The 18,107-nt window shown below is 46.4% G+C and overlaps 1 protein-coding gene across 5 annotated transcripts in view; it reads right to left on the bottom strand.

Annotated features, from left to right (window-relative positions):
• MKX (mohawk homeobox) overlaps positions 1–17,674 on the bottom strand; it is a 62,076-nt gene extending 44,402 nt beyond the window's left edge. Inside the window, exons 1-5 of one of the 5 annotated variants that reach the window (XM_072954893.1) lie at positions 17,251–17,674; positions 14,776–15,042; positions 12,943–13,102; positions 5,397–5,550; positions 4,600–4,935 (exon numbers count right to left, since the gene is read on the bottom strand). In XM_072954893.1, the coding sequence (XP_072810994.1) occupies positions 4,600–4,935; positions 5,397–5,550; positions 12,943–13,102; positions 14,776–14,963 (838 nt within the window). In that variant the 5' untranslated portion in view covers positions 14,964–15,042; positions 17,251–17,674. Of the gene's footprint in view, positions 1–4,599; positions 4,936–5,396; positions 5,551–12,942; positions 13,103–14,775; positions 15,043–15,298; positions 15,409–16,016; positions 16,204–16,961; positions 17,013–17,250 lie in introns of those variants that run through there. The other 4 variants (XM_072954889.1, XM_072954892.1, XM_072954890.1 and 1 more) reach the window with 4 other exon arrangements.
• Positions 17,675–18,107: the final 433 nt, after the last annotated feature.

The following is an 18,107-nucleotide window of genomic DNA, read 5'->3' as shown; positions in this document are numbered from 1 at the left end:
ATGAACGCCTTTGTCCCAGAAGCATCCTGCGAAGTCAGCAGTTTGGGATGGAGACAGCCCCATTTCTCCAAATAAACTATGCTACAAATCAAGGTTAAATCCCCAGCTAATCCGATGGTTTACTGAACTCATGAGCATCCTTGAGTTTTACTACTGATAATACCAACTGAAATCCTAAAGAACACACGTGTGCAAGAAGAGAGAGGGAAAAAACCCCATCTCCACCCCACCCCACCCCGACCCTGGCAGGGGGTGGGTGGTTATTATCAGCCAAGAAAAAAATATTTGGAAGTGGCATTGAGCCTTTGTCATTCTCCCAGACTTTCTTTCTACTGCCTCCTTTGTCTCTTCCCCATTTCCCTCACTTTGCTCCAACCGTGGCAGGCCATCTAAAAGGACTCTGCCCCTCAAAGTGTCCCATGCACCAAATAAATGACTTCTTTTCCCTCTCCATCAAAATCTCCATTTCATCAGGGATAGTCACCTCCATCAAGTGGAGGGGAAGCTAATCTGATTAATTCACACTAACATAGAAAAGAGTTCTATCTGCCAATAGGTTTTTGCTCTACTAGATGTGCATAATTAAGAGGGATTTCAGGCACTTTAACAGGACAAAGTTGAAACATTCAGCCTCATCAGAGCAGATTAAATTTATGAATTACACACCGGGAAAGCAATGGGGCTCAGACAGTAACCACTAGAACATACTAGCCATCTAGAAGTTGATCGTCTGTGAGATGCGAAAAGGGCAGAACAGTACAGGAACATGTCCTCGTGCGGCCACGGAGGGGGCAGTCCACACGTTTCATCTCAGGACCTGCCTGCCTTTCCCCTTAGGAACGTCTCCTCTCCCCTTCAGGGAGGAAGGAAATCTAATAGGCATGGTTTGGAGGGTAAATTGAACTTGAGTCCAACTTAGGAAAGGCTCCACACTCTACAAGGCTCTTTCACGGCTGGTTCCATCTGGAGAAAATACGCACCCAGTACACAGGAGTCAGGGGGATGTGACGGTGGAGTCCTTATCGCGACACCTTAGAAAGTAGACCCACCCGAGGACTAGCAACCTGAAGGTCAGTCTGTAATGGGAATTCTCTCCATCAGATACCTGAAAACTACTATCCATGAACCTAACATGATGAAGAGGACTGTCATTTTAATTCAGATGACAATTTCGTTCAACGGGTGACACCCAGTGACTAGATTTTCTAGTGTACTACTTAATTGTATTTAGAAGCAATAACCTTAACAGTCCCGATCAATTCAAATATTACAAATGCTACTGTCAGAAAGGTTTTAAGCAGTGCTTGCTGAGAGTCTACAATGCCCCTGAGAAAGAGAACAACTTTTAAAAAAAATTTCTTGTATGATGTGGGAGACTGCAGATGACAGACAAATATATATTTAATGTCTACATAAAACCAATGAAAACATGTTAAGATCTACTCGGATCTAGTAATATCTTCAGCTAGGATTACTGCTGTATAATCTACCAGGCTTCTTTCTCCCTCCTAGAATTCAACAAGTGAAACCAAATTCAGTGATATTGATACATTACTCTCCCATACACCAACTCTTTCTTTCATCTGGCTTTTTGATTCTATATATTTAATGAAATGTATCATGAGATAGCAACTCTCTTACAAAAAAAAAGGATGGAAAAAATGGATACAATTTCATAGCACCGATAAAGCAATAAATTGTATTTAAAGGTGATCTCTTCTGAAAAAGAATTTAAAAGATGAAATCTTGTACTACTACAGAACTAGGGTGGGAGGGAGAGGAGTGGTGTTTAATAGTAGACTTAGAAGATTTCTGTTTTGGTGAGGAAAGCAAGATATAACCAGAAGGACTTGAAGGAATTCAGAATAAGCCTGTGTGCCAGAGTAAACCACAGCAGTGGCTCGGAAAGCATGTAGTGAAATGCCCTGTTCCACTACTTCTGCATGAGTGGTAGCCCAGCTACATCCGAGCAGCACTACCACTCAGCTCCCACACAGCACAGCCATTTCTTATTTTGACCTGAAACTTAGCAGACTAGAAGTCTGAGACCGACTGGTCTTTCTTAATTTTCCATCCACAAAACCAAAAATTTCATTCTGTTCTTTGTAAGCGTCTACACATGCACGGAGAACCCAGGAGGTTACGTGTCTAGGCTGCCTTCTCGTCGCTTGCATAACTGAAAAATAGGTTTTTATTTAAAAATAGAACTTGGCAAACGAATAGTCCATAACATGGACCAAGTGTGTTTGGAATGCTTTAATAAAAATAAATGGCCAAGCTCTTCCACGTTGAAAAGCAGCAACTATTCCGGCATCCTAGTCCCCCTTCGACTTTATATTTTGTCACCTTTGGAAAGATCGTGTATTTTCAGAAGACCCAACACACTGGGTAAACTGCATAGGCACATGACCTTGTTTTTACTGGGAGCCATAAAGAAATTTATGAGAAAAAATGTTTAACCAACAGACCTTCAATTACTCCACCTCATCAAATTTTAATTTTCATTGTTTTTATCTTCCTTGTTTTTGTCTACACACACTTCTCATAATTATATTCAGTGTTTCCACAATTTAAAATTTTTTTCCCACTTAACATTAATTACATTATCAATATTTTCCATGTTGTTTCATAGTTAGTATCAGTATCACAAATAAAATTTTTGACTTTTATGCTATCTTACTCTGGTTTGGGATCAGGGTAACATTTGTAGTTTTAAAAATTAAGATACTCCCCATGTTTTGATATGTTCCAGAAAAATGTATCAAGCATAGGAATTATTTCTTCAAAGTTTGAAAGAAAAATCCAATGAATCTATCAAGTTATGTATTTTGGGAACTGAGTTTGCTAAAAACTTAAATTTTTCCTGCATTAGTGGTCATTTAAAACTTATTATGAATTTATCACTTACTTTGTGTGGATAATTGCAAGTCACTTCACCCGCACATATGCATACAGCATACTGCCAAAACAACTGTGCACAGTACTTACTCATTATTTAAAAACTATTTTTGTTTAATAACCATGTATTGATTGCTATATCTTCTTTCTCATTTCCAACTTTAATTTGTGTCAGTTTTTGCTTGTTTCTTTTACTACTGATTTCAAAGAGCCAACTCTTGATTTATTTATTTTTCAGCCTTCCATTTTACCTTTTTTTGTTTTCTATTTATTCTTTTTCCAATTATCTGTACTTAAATGACTTATTTTCCTTTTTCTGAAAGTAAACATTCATAAAGCTCTGAATTGCTTCCACGTTCTGTTCTGGCCACATCAGTTAGGTATTAGTAAATAGTTTTAACTTTTTCATTACTGGTTAAGTAGTCTTTGACTGCATCTTTTACTTCTTCCTAAAGCCAATCATAACTTATCATAAGACTATGTATTTCTGAGTGTTTGGAGTTGTTTTCATTGTTGGAGTTGGAGATAAAAGCAGAAAATGGGTTATGTCATTAAAAATGCATAGAGATTTCCCCTGAATCCTCACAGACAGTGTTTCTCGTATACATTTGTAGACACTTGCAAATCAGATTTCTGGCTAAATTATCCTAAGGATATATTAAACAGACCAACTTTAAATTTCTTTATAAAGCTCTGTTGTTCACATATCAAGCTCCTTGATATGACAGGGACTCAACGTAGTAGTACTTGAGTAGAACTTAGCACAGAACCTAGTATATCACAATTCAGTGGACGACTGGTGGCAGTTACGTGTAACAATAAGAGAACTAGTCTAGCAGTTGTCACCCTCCTCCAAACTCTTGTGCAGGCCCAGCTACACCACTGATCTGGAGAAGAGTAACTAGCCATGTGTTCTGGGCCTGGACTTTCTTATCTGTGACAGAATGTGGCCACGTTGCATGCTTCCTGAAGTTACTTCCAGGGGCAACATTTCTGAATCTCACTGGGTGGCATTTTCAGGACCTGGACCCTACCTACACCAGATGGAGGACACACACAATCCTTCGTTCTGAAGCAGCTTGCTCAAACGCTCTTGAAGACAAGATAGAAAATTTTACCAAACTTGCCACTCCCATCCATCTACAAGTTGTGGACAGGTAGAAATCGATTCATTGTTTCTGGACTAACAGTAAAAATTTCAAAACTATTTATCAGCTCTGTTTGTGCTTTTCAGGAATAAAAGTAAAATTTTCAAAGCAATTTAAGCCAGACCTCTACTTTCCCCTCACAAACGCCTTGGCATCCATGCTAGTTTGTGTTCATTTCTCATCACTATTAGCAAGCAAAGAATTCAAGAGAAAAGATGGAGGACAAAGTATTTGTGTGGCTGGTTATAATCCAAGACATTCCTCCATGATAACTTATTCATAAAGCCAATATATATCTCCTCGAATAATGTGTATCACTAAGATTAACAATTATTATTAAGAATGAAAACTTCCCAGTAGATCATCACCTACCAACCAGCACACTGGCCCATTAAGAACGAAATGAAAGCTTTCCAAGTGAATTACGGGCAATATGTGCATAACCTGATGCAAAAGCAATAAAAATTATGCCTTGACATCTGTCGAAAGAAATCCCTCTGCTGCAGCTTCAATTCCGTTTTCAACAAGGTTATCACAAGAAGCACAGACTTACCCGTGCGATAGACGAAGTTGCCTTCAGTCTCTGACGATGAGGGAGACACCAACTCCTCCTCGAATTCGTTGGAACTAAAAGATCCCGAGTGGTTCCTTTGCCTCGTCTTTCCCACGATGGCAGCGTCTGTGACCATAACATGTCTCAAAGAGTCGTTAAGGTAACGGTTCAACAAGCTGCTCTTGTATTTTGGGGGGGAGACGTAGTCCTCGTTGGCCCGTGACTCTGGCCTCACTCCAGCTTTTATGACTGAGCTCTCACTTTTGATCACAGGATGGTGGACGGGATTATTATAGCCCCCTTCATTCATGTGGTTTCGTGGAGGATTTTCTCCATCTAAGGGGGAAAAACATTACCAGGTAGTACTTACACATACTTCTCCCCCCACCACCCAATTGTTGCATTTCATCACTAATACACAAACACACACACACACACACACACACACACATATAAGGAAGAATATTTAAAGTGTATAAAATTATCTTTGATATTTAAGATTAACTTTTAGGCAAAGGAGAGCAGGAATCTATGTAATCTCTCCTCTTCGTATTTTAATTTTACTGAACTTCACAGACAATGTTACTCTGACACACGATAAATCTATGAACAAGAGGAAACAGCCGTAATTCGGTCGGTCATTTATAGTATTGTAAAAGTGAAGTTACCTCATGCAATAAAAAGGAACCGTTACAGCACCATCATGTTTTATGGAATCAGCCTTAAAAATAGCAGTTGAAGCGAATGTCTCATTACCGAGGCAGAGCAAAGAAAGCAAAATAAAAATATCAACCAACCTTCGGAACATGAGTCATCACTGCTCACGCTGAGCCGCTCCGCGTTTCCTTGAACATACTTGTTGTACAACTTTATCCTCAAGGCCCAGCTTAAATCTGGCTGTCGAACGGTATTCTTAAGCCGACGTCTGGCATTAGCAAACCAATTTGACACCTGAAGAAGTTTTATTTTTCAATTAACACAACATTAAAAAATGACCCATCCTACAAGTACTTTCCCAGAAAGACCTAAGCCTCTTTCAGTGCCTCTGATCATTAAATATTCTCAGGACATAATGGTACTGAACATTCCGTACTCATGAATAAACAGATAGCTCATTCAATCGTTCATTCATTCAATCAACAAACGTGCTGAGCACTTACTACAGAGACTGAGCACTAACTATACTCTGGGAGTAAAAAAACATATTAAGGGGCTTCACGATCAAGTTTCCAGTCTAGTAAGGGAGGTAGGAGCATGTACAAATGACCCGAATATAGAAAAGAATGTGATAAATGGCTTAAGAGGCATTAAAATAAAATGTGACAGGAGTCCCATAGAAGGAGGGGTTACTTTATATGTTGACTCAAGATGTCATGAGGACTTTAAGCTAGATTTTGAAGGACTACATCAGGGATAATGGGTAGGAAAGTGTGTTCCCAATAAAGAGGACACAGAACACATGTGAGTCAGATTCCAGAGGCACCGCGGTGGGCGAGGAAGAGGGAAGGATTAGAGAGGACCTTGAGTTCCCAAACTCGTGCAACCAAGAGAAGACAGTGCCACTTTGAGAAAGAAAGTAGAGCTGTTTAAGTGTGAAATGATGGGTTTGGTTTGGGAATGTTTAGTTTGAGGTACTAGAAAAGCACACAGATGAGATGTGCAGCAAGAAAATAGAGCTGGCGCCTGAGATTTAAGGGGGAGGAAGGTCAAATCTGGGTCGAACGCACAGAGGTGAGAGGTGAAGCTGTGCGAATAGACAGAACAAAGAGAGCACTCTGGAAACCTCCAGCGATTCAGGGCGTAGGAGATAGCAAAACCGTCAGAGGGAGAGCCATCAGACAAGCCGAGGGAGAGAAAAGCCAAACAGCACCCAGCCTGAAGCTCAAGTCAAGGGCTTCCGAATAGGTGATGGCAAAGACATGAACACTGCGAAACAAAGGAGTCGCTCCACTGCTTTTGCCTCTTTCTAAGGTGCTATTGGATTTCTAGGGGCTCAAATGGTACTAGACATTCCTTTTTAAATGTCAGGCTACCGTCAGAATATATATATTAAAACCCAAAAGGCCAATATTTGCCTTTAAAATGATGAAATGTGGAAAGGGGATTACATCTTTCGCTCAATTTGTTCCAGAACATGACCCCGCAGTACTATGATGGTTTGTGTGGTCATGCTTGTGCCAGAATTTCTTTTCTTTTTATATTTATACTATAGATACACAATGTTTGCATATTACCCAAGCCTTAATTATTGAATGAAACTGTGGTGGGTGATACTACTTTAAAAAAAAAAACTATGATTTTTTTTCTTTTTGTCCCCGTGGGTAAAACACAATCGTCTTTTCCAGTTTGTACACACACAAACTATATCACATATAACAGATATATTCACTATTACCTCTCTTTGTGTCTTAAGCAATGATAATTGTCCTTTCACATTTATGTGCAATGGTGTCATGTCTCACCACGGCATCCCAGAAACCTCAGTTTTTATCTCCCCCCCTTCCTGCAAAGCTGTGCTATTAACGCTATGGTTTAGTCTGACTTCAAATTCTCAGTCTCTTCAAACCTCTACAAACAGACAACTTCTGGGACTATTCACCAAATACACACTGAGTAGCTCTTGTGCTTCAGCCATGGTGGTAAGTGCCAGGAATGAGTGAACTTGGTCCCCCACACACACAGGAGGACCAGCAGTGAAAGCCATACTAAGTGATTAACTGTGATACACGGGGGGAACCACACTATGGAAGGATGAAAAACCTGGTCCATTTCTTCTCAAACCTCCCCCAATTCCCTGAGTCACTGCCAAAATGTCCATCCACATGCTCATTACTACTAACTGGGCATTTTAGAGCATTAGTTTTTTGAACTTCCCCATCTTCCATTCTGTCCACTTAAATGGATCTTTAACAACCACCATCAAATTCAATTGTGACGATTTCATCACATAACGTCTTCAATCCTCGTCCACATCCCTTTCTCCTCGAACTGTGGTATCATGAGAAGAGATGTGGTCTCCTGTTCTGAATTTGCCAAATACATGCTGTGTGAGTTTAGATAGATAAGTCACTCAACTTTTCAGAACTTCAAACTTTTAATCTGTAAAATGCATTAGCTGGTTCTTAACATCCTTGCTGACTCTGAAAACTAAGAACTGGGGCTATCGCCTGTGCTTTCCTACAAGCGTTAATTCATCTTCTTTGTGGCTGGCGCCAGCCAACCTCTGCTCTTGACCACTGCTCTCTCTCCAGCAATCAGGCTGGGGTGTCTAAGTCCTTCTCTGCTCTCCTCACTCACGGCAGACAGCCTGCAACTTCCCCTATGCCTATGTCACTTACATTTATTAGAATCCAACTCCGAAACCTTTTTGTTACTTTATTTACTAAACATCATAAACTTCAGAGACTAATCTTAAATCTTAACTGACCTTAACTCTTAATATAATCAACACATAGTATCCCATGGTGTAAAATTTGATTCTTATGGGACTCTTCCTATTTTATTAAAATGCAATGGACCTCCAATTTCAAAAAACATGAATATACTATAATACTAACACACAAAAACAGGGACCCTTAAATGTCATGATGAGATTAACTAGCATTTCATATATGGAATCACACCCTTCTTTATGTTTTATATACTCACAGTTATTACCAGAGTATGTTAATTATATATTAGAAGATTTTCCAGAAAGGTTTGCTGGTATCTAACATAAGCTATTTCTAAACTGATTTCATAAGTTTGACTGGCACCCAATTTACTAATATATCTACTCTGCCAGTATTTTATTACCAGAAATTTACAGTACAACTTAAGGGCTGACAGTCTGGGGTGTTTAATATCTTCTTGTGTTAAGTTGTGCAAACAGCAGACATTAGTTGGTGAACAAGTTTGAATATACATTATTTGGGATTTTTTTTTCCTGATGAATTAATGCAAACTCCATCTGTTTCAGTGAAGGTAAAAATGCCAGTTCAAATTTTCTACCTTTAACTTACTATGGATTCCTTCAAGGTTACCATTCATATTCTCTTGAAACGGTATTTCACACGAAACAGGCCTCCTTACCAAGGAGAGGTTCTGGAACAGCATTTTAATATCTAAGTCAGAGCTTTAAAAACACTGTATTTTATAGTGAAAGCTTAGAGAACAAATATCTAGAAGCTGGAAGAGAAAACTAAGTACTTTTCATCCTACTCTGACAGAAGTGTTTACTTCATCATAGTGACAGAGCAATCATTAGAGGGAGCCCAGCAGGATATGCTGCCAGCTGTCTGCCTTTGAACACACAGAATTAACAGCTTATTCTGGGTTATTCAAATGAAATGTTGAACACCTCGTTTCTAAGCCATGTAGTGTTAACACTTGGAATAATGCAGAAGGACCAATCTGAGACTTTTGTTTAATAGTTAACAATAGCCATAATCCTTATAGTTGGTAACTGTACACCTGTCTCAGCAGAAGAGCTCAACACCAAACAAGAAAGAGCTGCGTCATACGGGGGCAAAAATCACGCAACACAGCAGATTTAACCAAATGCTCCACGGATGGATCTAAGGAATTTGAAACTTCTACTATAAGAGGAAGAAGCATTAACATCCAATCACTAAAATGTAACCTCAGACTCCACTTGTTCTGCACTCTGCATTGTGATCATGAAAAAAATCACCCCAAGTAGACATTTCACTTTTATCATCCAGAAAAAATATAAATATATTTTAAATAAATACACATAAACAACGGGAAATATTGAAACCAGAGACAGCCCCCATCTGCCCTTCTTTCAAAAATTTCTTCAGAGGCAGCTATTCCCTAGGTAAACTCCATATCCCACAATAATTCAAAACCCCAATCACATATCACTTTATATTAGTCCACAATAAAGCTCTTTGTATTTTGAGAGTAGAGATTATATTTTTATAAAGTTTGAACACTGGTCGGTCAGAGGAACCGAGCACAATGGAATATTTTGGTTGGTTAAAGTCAAAACACACACAGACACAAATGCAAATCATCTTCCTGTTAAATTGTATAAAAATCCTTACTATCTTATCAGGAAGATGTCCGCTAATAATGCAAACAGTTATAGCCAATTCAGACAAGTTGCCAAGTCTAGTGAGTAGGAAAAAAGAAAGTTGCATATTTCTTTCTGATTCATCTTTCAGGGATGAATAAAATGTAGGTGCTGATTGATGTCCTTAGAGCTTCTATTTATCAGAAAAAGTAACTTGTGGTCCTAAAAAAATATTCCCTCCACTAAAGTTTCAAGATTTTGTTTCTAGGCTTAATAGAGAATGCAGACCAGGTTTTACACCCTTCCTTATCAATTAAAGAGTAGCAAAATAAGGCAAAAGTGCTTCTTAGGAAAAGTTCGACAGTTTGACACACAACCAAAAGGAAAATGTTAAGTGCAAAAGACATTCTTAAAACGTAAGACACTCTTGTAGTTAAGGAATAAAACAATTATACTGACAGTTTATTAATATAAATCATGAGAAGCAGAGATGGGAGACATTATAATAAACAAGAAACGGAGTTTGGAGCCAGAAATAAGGGGAACACCTCATATCTGTCTATAGACATAAAAAATGACATATTTCCAGATAAACTGAAAATAATAAAGTGACTTATGCTTGTGCCTATTCTGTGGAAGTAGCAAACAGCATTCCCTACAATGGGATGGATTTTAAAACTAGAATATCTTAATCCGATTTCAAGACAGTCTCTAGTTTTCAAAAAGATGTTTCAGGAAGTCACATGGTATTCCCCAACTAGAACCTATTCAGTCTACAAACATGCACGAAGTTTACTATGTGGAAAGTACTGGGCTGGGGGAAACCGCACGATGAAAATGAATTAAGACAGGATCACTCTTCTCAATAAGCCTGACTCTACAGGAGAAATACATTCAGTGGGAGAACCTGACTCATGAAATAGGGGTCTATTTACAGGACACAAAAGCTTTATTCGGATCACAGCTTGGTATTTTTCCCCCAAAAGTGAAAATGTATTTACATGATTTATTTGGTTCTCATCAAGTCAGAATTTGCTTTGGATGTTTAATATACAAACTCCTTACATTCATAAATATATATTTTCTTGCTTAGACATTCCACTATGCCTAATTGAGAATAACTGGATCCAAACTGAATGATATATACAGTTGGTTAGTCTATACATTTTGATTTTTTCCCATTTATCACTTTAAAGTTCCAGAAACCAACTCCATTTACTATAAATTGTGGAAATCATTAAACAGGTATCACTTATAATTACAAATAATTACCTTTTCCCCTTCTAAAAATTACATATGTGTGTGCATGTTTATTTCCTGAAGACTAGCGTAAGAGAAAATATAATGGGAAAAGTTTTCATTACACGAATAAAAACTTCATGTAAATTAGAAAAATGCAATAGTCTTACCAAGATCTTAGTGCAAAAAGAATTATTTGTATTTGAACTATCATTACAGGTAGAACTAATTTTATTCTGTATTACAAACGATAATTACCTGTATTGCAGCTTAAAGAAACTACTGCACATGAAAATTTAAATGTCTCTGCTAATGACAAATAATGCATTTCACAATTAAAAATGCCCTAAATACGTCATAAACATTTTTGGCTTTCTATATGAAAGAATGGCAAGGATGTGGAAGGATACAATCAATAATCAAATGTTTTACTGCTGACGCTATATTCAATAATATATTCAAATAGCTCTATAAATTAATGTATTTTTCAAAATAAATAGCATACCAGCTTGAAATCTGAACATATGCATTTATTTGCATAAGTCGAAGTTTCTTTCACTGGAATAATTTATTTAAAAACTAGTTTTGAAAATTACTGAAAGTTCATTGTTTTATGTAAAACAGATATTAAACCAAGAACACTAATTTTCCCCTCCAGTGCTTCAGCGAATCACTATTAATACTATTGCCTGTTAATATAAAGCAAAACAGATGTTTTTCTCTACAACTGTACTGAAAATAAGCAGATAAATGAATGTTATAGCTTTAATAAGCCTGAATACAAGTCAATTTTCATGCTTTGTCAAACTTTCCAGTAATTCCTAAAATGACAACCTTAAATACTCTGGAAAGCAATTTTTATGTTATCAAATTGTGAAACATTCCCTTTTATTTTGGGGTTCCCACTTACGATAATTTTAATGGAATGACCAAAATTTCACAAATGCAGTGATGCAGTACTACGGTAACATCCCAGGCTTCTCAGCCCATTCAGCTCCTTCTCCTATTTCTGAATAAATCTGAACTGTTTGCACACATAAAAGCTCATGTCGCTATATTCATGAAAGAAAACTGGTGTGACAGAAAGAGCATTTGATCTGCAATGACATATCCAGGCCGACCTCTACCCCTACTAACACAACTTCCTCCTGCCTTGGTTACATCACCGGCAAAATGCTGAATGACAGCCTATCTCAAACCAGTTTTGTGAATATCAAGTAAGAATGTGAAGGGAAAAAACTTGTCCAATGTAAAGTAGTGTTGTTCACTAGAGAGGCAACAAACTTACTCTATTCCTCTGCATTTGACAAAGTCACCCAACCATTTGAAACCTGCCTCTTCTTAACCCCAGTAGAAATATACCAACAGCAAAATTTTGTGGCATCTAGTAATGCTCAGGTCCCTCTTATTTGAAAAGGAAAAAACAAACACAAACCAAAAAAATAAATCCAAACCCCCTTCTAGGCCTCCCTGAGTCTGCCAGGAATGGTAATTTGAAAGTTAGCCTGTACTTGACCTTTAACATGGGGCCCTAATGTGGGGTGCCTTTCTGCCTGCTTGTCAAAAGTGTGGTCCGGGCCAGCAGCTTCAGCATGGCCTCAAGAACTCCAGAAATTCAAATTATCAGCACCACCCAAGACCGACTACTGAATCACAGATTCCTGGTGGGGCCCAGCAAATTGGGTTTTACCAAGTCCTCCAGGCGATTCTGGTGCACAATCAAGTGTGAAAATCACTGCAGAAGTAGTCCCACGTGCAGCCATCGGTATATGGTCCATGAGTCCAGATTCCTAGAAACTCTCATGATTCTGCACTTGACTTTTCACTGCCCTCCTTAACAAAACACCATAGAAACCCTCCTGGACCAAGCTTAGATGACATGGAGGAAACCCAGAATCTCTTCCCACAACACAACTCTGGCCCGGGCCAGCCCCTTATCAACCTCAGGGGCACAAGCCGTAGCATCCGGACCGGCCTCTCTCCCCCATCCCTCCCCAGCTGCTGGCAGCTGGAGATCCGCACACTTCGTGAGCCCGCTCCTCGGTCTCCCCACCGGACGGGCAGGGGGCTTGCTGCGCCGGGATTACCTGCACTAGCGTCATCTGCGAGCCAAGCGCCAAGAGTATCTTCTCCGTCTTGGTGGGGTACGGGTTGTCACGATGCTTGTAAAGCCACTGCTTCAGTGGCCGAGCCATGTCTTGCAGGGCCTGCCGCTTGTGCCTCACCTTCCCGCCGTTCTGCCGGGCCCTGGGACACCGGGAGAGGATGGGGCCCCCGTGAGCCGCGCCGTCTGGGTGCCGCCCGCCGGGACCCCCGGGGCTGCCCGCCGCCTGGCGCCGACCCCCTCCCCGCGCGCCCGGACCTGAGACGAGGCGGCGATGGGAGCCACACGGTATCAGGGCGGGGGTATCCTTTCCTTGGCACCCCTCCTTTGAAATAGGCGGGGTGTCGCAGGAGGACACGTGGCAGTGGAAGCCTTTAGGTTTATAACGAAAAGGGGGACATCTTGAAGCCAGAGATTAGAGGTTGAGATAATTTCAAGGAAACTTATTTAAGCCACAGATTCGCGCAGCAGGGCTGTCACCGTCCGTCGCCCGCCTGCACCGTGCCCTCGAGGGGCCCTGGCCTCGCGCAGAGGCTGCTGCCGGCTCTCGAAGGTTCTTTCAGGGGCTCTTGCCTGCTGCTCCGGGCCTCCTGTCGCCTGTGGCGAAAGGAAAAGTGGCCCACTGGACGGCGGGAATAAAGCCAGAGATGACGGCCACCCCACCGCCCTGGGTGTGTGGAGGAAAGATGCAGAATCTTAAAAAAACAAAAACAAAAACAGTCTAGGGGTCTTTTCATGGCATAAAGGGGAGTTTAAAAGTACAAAAAGGCCTGTCATATCGGGTAAAGAAAAGAGACCTCAGGAAAAGCATATTCGAAGGAGAAAGAGTTGAGCGGGCCGGTGGGCGCTGCGCTCCCCAACGGCTCCGGGAGGTGTCGCCGCGCTGCCGTCCGCACGCCCCGCCACTCGGGGAGGCTTGCGCGCCTGCGCCGCAGCCTCCGGGGCTTTGCCTCTCTAAACACTTTGAAATGCAATTCCATCCGTGAGGACTGGTAGTAACATTTTGATGAAACCTAATCTCTATTTTACTAACCGGCAATGCCGCAGAACAAGCAGCTGATGCAATCTTCCAGGTGGAGCTGGCCAGGACGGCCGCCCCTCCCCTCTCCCCGTGGGGCGCTCGGGAGCCGGCGGGACGTGGCGGGGCTACAGACGGCCTCTGCGCTTCTGCGGCTGGAGCAGCTAGCGGCCCGCGAGCCCTCGCCCCTTCCACAGCCCCCTCCGCCCGCTAAACCGAAACCCGGCCTGGCAGGCCCGCGGCACCCCACCTCCGGGCTCGCAGCGGGCCCCGCCGAGGCGCGCGCGCATCTGGGGCGTCCTGCGGGGAGCTGACCTTCCCAACACCCTGGCCGAAGCAAGGCCCTGTCGTGGCACAAGACTAGCCTGACCCGGGAAGCCCCGACTTCTTGCCCCTGTCCTGTGCCTCTGCATCCCCCTCAGTCCTTTCTGCCTCGCCCGCAGCTGCGCTTCTGCTCCCCGCGGTCCAGAGAGGGGCAGGTGCCCCCCCAACATCACCACCCCGAGGTCCAGGCATCGGAGGACTAAAGGGCAGGTTCCGGTGTCCTCAGTTTCCAAAAAGCCTCTTTTGAGCTGTCCTGACGAATCGATCCACCCATATTTTGAGCAACTAATGCCTTAAAATGAGAATGCGCGAGACCAGGAGGCAGAGAGAGATCTATCGTCCCTGGGAACGCCGGGCCCCTAACCCGCGGGCCCCGGTTGCCACTCGCACGCCGGCGCCGCTCAGCGCACCCACCCCTCCCGGCGGCGGCGGCGGCGGCGGCGGCGGGCAGGGGCCCCAGAAGGGTGTGCATACCCGGTCCTCCGGTGTCGCAGGCCCAGGTTGTCCTTGAGGGGCGGGCCGTCCGGAATGCCCACCTCGGGGCGGGCGTGGGGATTGTCCAGGACGCCGCCGTAGGGCCGGCCGCCCCGCTCCCGCTCCGGAGCGCCGCGGTCTTCAAAAAGCACGGCGCCGCTGAGCTTGTTGAAGACGATGGTGTTCATGGTGCGGGCAGGCAGGGGCGCGCGGCGCGGCCGCAGCGCCTTGGGGCCGGGCCGCCGGGAGCTCCGCAGGGCTCGGGTTCTAGAAGATGTAGATGCATCACATTACTTGCGGAGAGTGCTCACACCCCTGCGCGTCCTGAGCCCCGAACTTGACCGCGGCGCGGGGCTGCGGAACCCAGGGGAGGCGCAGCGCCGCCGCACCTCAAAGCGGGAACCCCCGCCTCCCCATATCTGGCTACTCCGTCACCTGCCCCGAACACTCCCGGGACAGGTACCCACCCTCCTACTTGCCCGGCGATCCGGTCCCCAAGGAATCTCAACCAGAAATAATTTACCCGCGGAGGCAAAGGAAAGGAATTCCTAAACGAGCCTTCCTGAGTTGGTTTTAATCTGGAAGAAGCACACTCCGGAAAGCGGAGCAGGATAGGTGTGGGGCGGCGCGTGGTCCTTCAATCAACAGAAGACTAAAGCGCTCCCACTCGGGTCGTAAGGCGGGGTTGGAAGAAAGGGAAAATTGGGGGGTAATATGAACAACCGCATCCGCAAGCCCCAGTTAATGAGTCCCAGGCCGTACCGGGATTTCAGGGATTTGCATGTTTTCTAGATCCTGGATGGTTTGGCTGAAACTCCTGCGTCCTTTTCCCCGCTACGGTCCCTGGGGTGGGGGCAAGGGCGGGGAAAGTTAGCAGACTCCCTAGCTAGAGAGTTAAGTGGCGTCAGAAACAAACGCACCACACTCTCCCCCTCCCCCCGAGTTCTCCTACCATCCCCCAGCCCGCTCCCGGACGCGCAGGGTCCCGGCAAAGCAAAGGCCCCGGAGACCCGGGCCCCCCCGGAGTCCCGGCCCCCCCCCCCCGGAGCCCGTTGTCAGTGCTGTCGTCTTCCGCAGAGCGGGTGCGAGCCTCAAGCTCGGAGCCCTTCCACACCCACCCCTTACGGGGTCTCGGGGAACCGTTTCAGAAGCTGCAAAGGTGTCAGGAGCGTAAGGAGACATCACGGGCCGCGCACCGCCCGGCCTGCGGAGGCCACTGTCGGGGAAAGCCTCTAGCTCACCTCAGCCTCTGCCCGCCGCGCGCGAGCGTCAGGGGCCCGGCCGCGCGGCCGCCGAGCAGCCGGGTTACGCCCGGGGGCGCGCAGCCGCCCCAGCCCGCCCCATCTCCCCGCCTTGCTCCCGGGGGGACAGCTCGCGGCGCTTCCGAGCCGCCCTCGCTTCACGGCCAGCGCCCCTCACTCCGCCCTGCGGCGGCCAGGCCTGCCCACCCCCCAACACACACACACACACACACACACGCACGCACGCACGCGCACACACATACACATCCTCCGCCAGCCGAGGGCCCACGCTCGCCAATGCCCCCGCCCCGCCCTCCGGTCACCACAGCAGCGGTCACTCACGACGTTTAGGGCCGTGACCGCGGCGATTAAACGACGGCGCCCGTCAGTGTTCGTGAGGAGGTGAAGTCAGACCTCTGCTTGCTGTCCCGCGTACCATAGGACTGAGTCCTCCCGCGCAGACAGGTACGTGTCTGGGGTGTGCACACAGCCTTGGCGATAAGTGTGAAAGCAAGTGTCCGTGCTCGCAGACCTCGTTTTTCTTTTGAAATCAGTGCGCTTAGTGATTTGCGTTCAGGCTGTTCTATTTGTGAAGCACGCCCGTTCCCAGCGCCACTGCCTGTCCCCACCCCAGCCCTACTGTCTGTTCCCGCCTCTGTCCTGTCCTCCTATTACAACGGCGTGTTTTTTCTCGCCACTGCGCCGCGACGTTTGCCTAGCGGACCCTCCCCACTGTCCCCAAGCCCACACCGAGGTCGCCACCAGAGACCCCGGCGCGGTCCAGGTGTGCAGGCGGCAGGCGCGGCGGGAGGGGGCGGCGAAGGTACGAGAGCCGCGTCCTGACGCCGGTGGTCCAGGGGCGTGTGAACCGCGGCTCCTAACCCTCCCTGGGGGCCTGCGCGGGGTCCTCAACGCCGCCTTTCGGCTCCCGTGCTCCCCACTTACCCAGATTCACTCCACACTGTTGTTTGGGGAGCTCCCTCCCTGCGGAACTGTCCTGCCCAACGCCCGCGAACAATTTTAAGCAAAGGAGGCGCGGCCAGGTGGGCTTCCCGGCTCATCGCAGACCCTCGGGCCAACCTCGGCCGCCCCACCCCCCACCCCCGCGCGCGTCCTCAAAGGACCTCGGGGGGAGGTGGGGGAAGGGCAGGGAGCCGGGCGCCCGGGGCAGAGGGAAAGGGCGGCCCGGGAGCCAAAGCGAGCCTGCCGTCCCGCGGCCCCGCGCGGGCTGTACCTGGGGCGGTGGGGCCGGCGGCAGGCGGCAGGGCAGCTGGCTCTCCCGCGTCGAGGCTAGGCGCACTCCCATCCCCGCTGCATGTTCTCCGCGCGGGCTCCAGTGCGCTCACCGCCGCCACCGCCGGCGTCGCGGCTTTATTTACCCAGACGGGCGCGCGCGGCCCGGGAACCGGAATATCGAGGCCTTCTCATGTTTCCTGACTGCCCGACCCAGCCGGCGAACATCCTGCGGGCGCGGTATCCACGTTCCCGGGCCGGCGAGAGGAAGCCTCCGCGGGGACGGCTGTTAACCCTCGCGGAGGAGCTGCCGCCGCTAGGCAGCCCCCGGCCCGCCGAGTCCTCCCCGGCCAGGCCCGGTTCCCAGATCCTCCGGTCTCCAAGGCGCGGAGCAAAAGGAGCGATTTCCTTCGCACTTAGGGGAGAAACCGGAGAAGGCGCAAGTAGCGCCCGACTCGGGCTCTGGGAGCTGCGCGGCTGCGGTGCAAATCCCGTGTCTTAGCTGGCCTGAGCGCCGGAAATGTCAACACGCGTGGCTAGGCGGGACAGGGCATGCGACGCGCCCTTTATTTTCCTCGCGATTAGCTGGAGGGAAGTGAGAGCTCGGTTTGTGCCCCTAACGCCTGAGGGCGTATGACAGGAGACACTTGCGCCCCAGGAGTCTCTTTCCTAGTGTCATTGGACTTCTGCGGTCCTGGCAGTCTCCAAGCCAGGCACGCAGTCACCTTCCGGAGCCCGCGCTGGAGAGGAGGGAGGCAAGGCGGGCGCGAGGCGAGCCCAGGTGCCCAACCCACGGTGACCGAGGTGTGGAAGAGACGGCGAGAGCAGGGCTAGAAGCTGCCTGGAGCATAGGGGATG

This window comes from Vicugna pacos, chromosome 35 (assembly GCF_048564905.1).
Source record: "Vicugna pacos chromosome 35, VicPac4, whole genome shotgun sequence".
NCBI classification, from domain to species: domain Eukaryota; kingdom Metazoa; phylum Chordata; class Mammalia; order Artiodactyla; family Camelidae; genus Vicugna; species Vicugna pacos.
The sequence above is the reverse complement of the archived record's forward strand: the minus strand, read 5'-3'. Positions and strand labels throughout refer to the sequence as shown.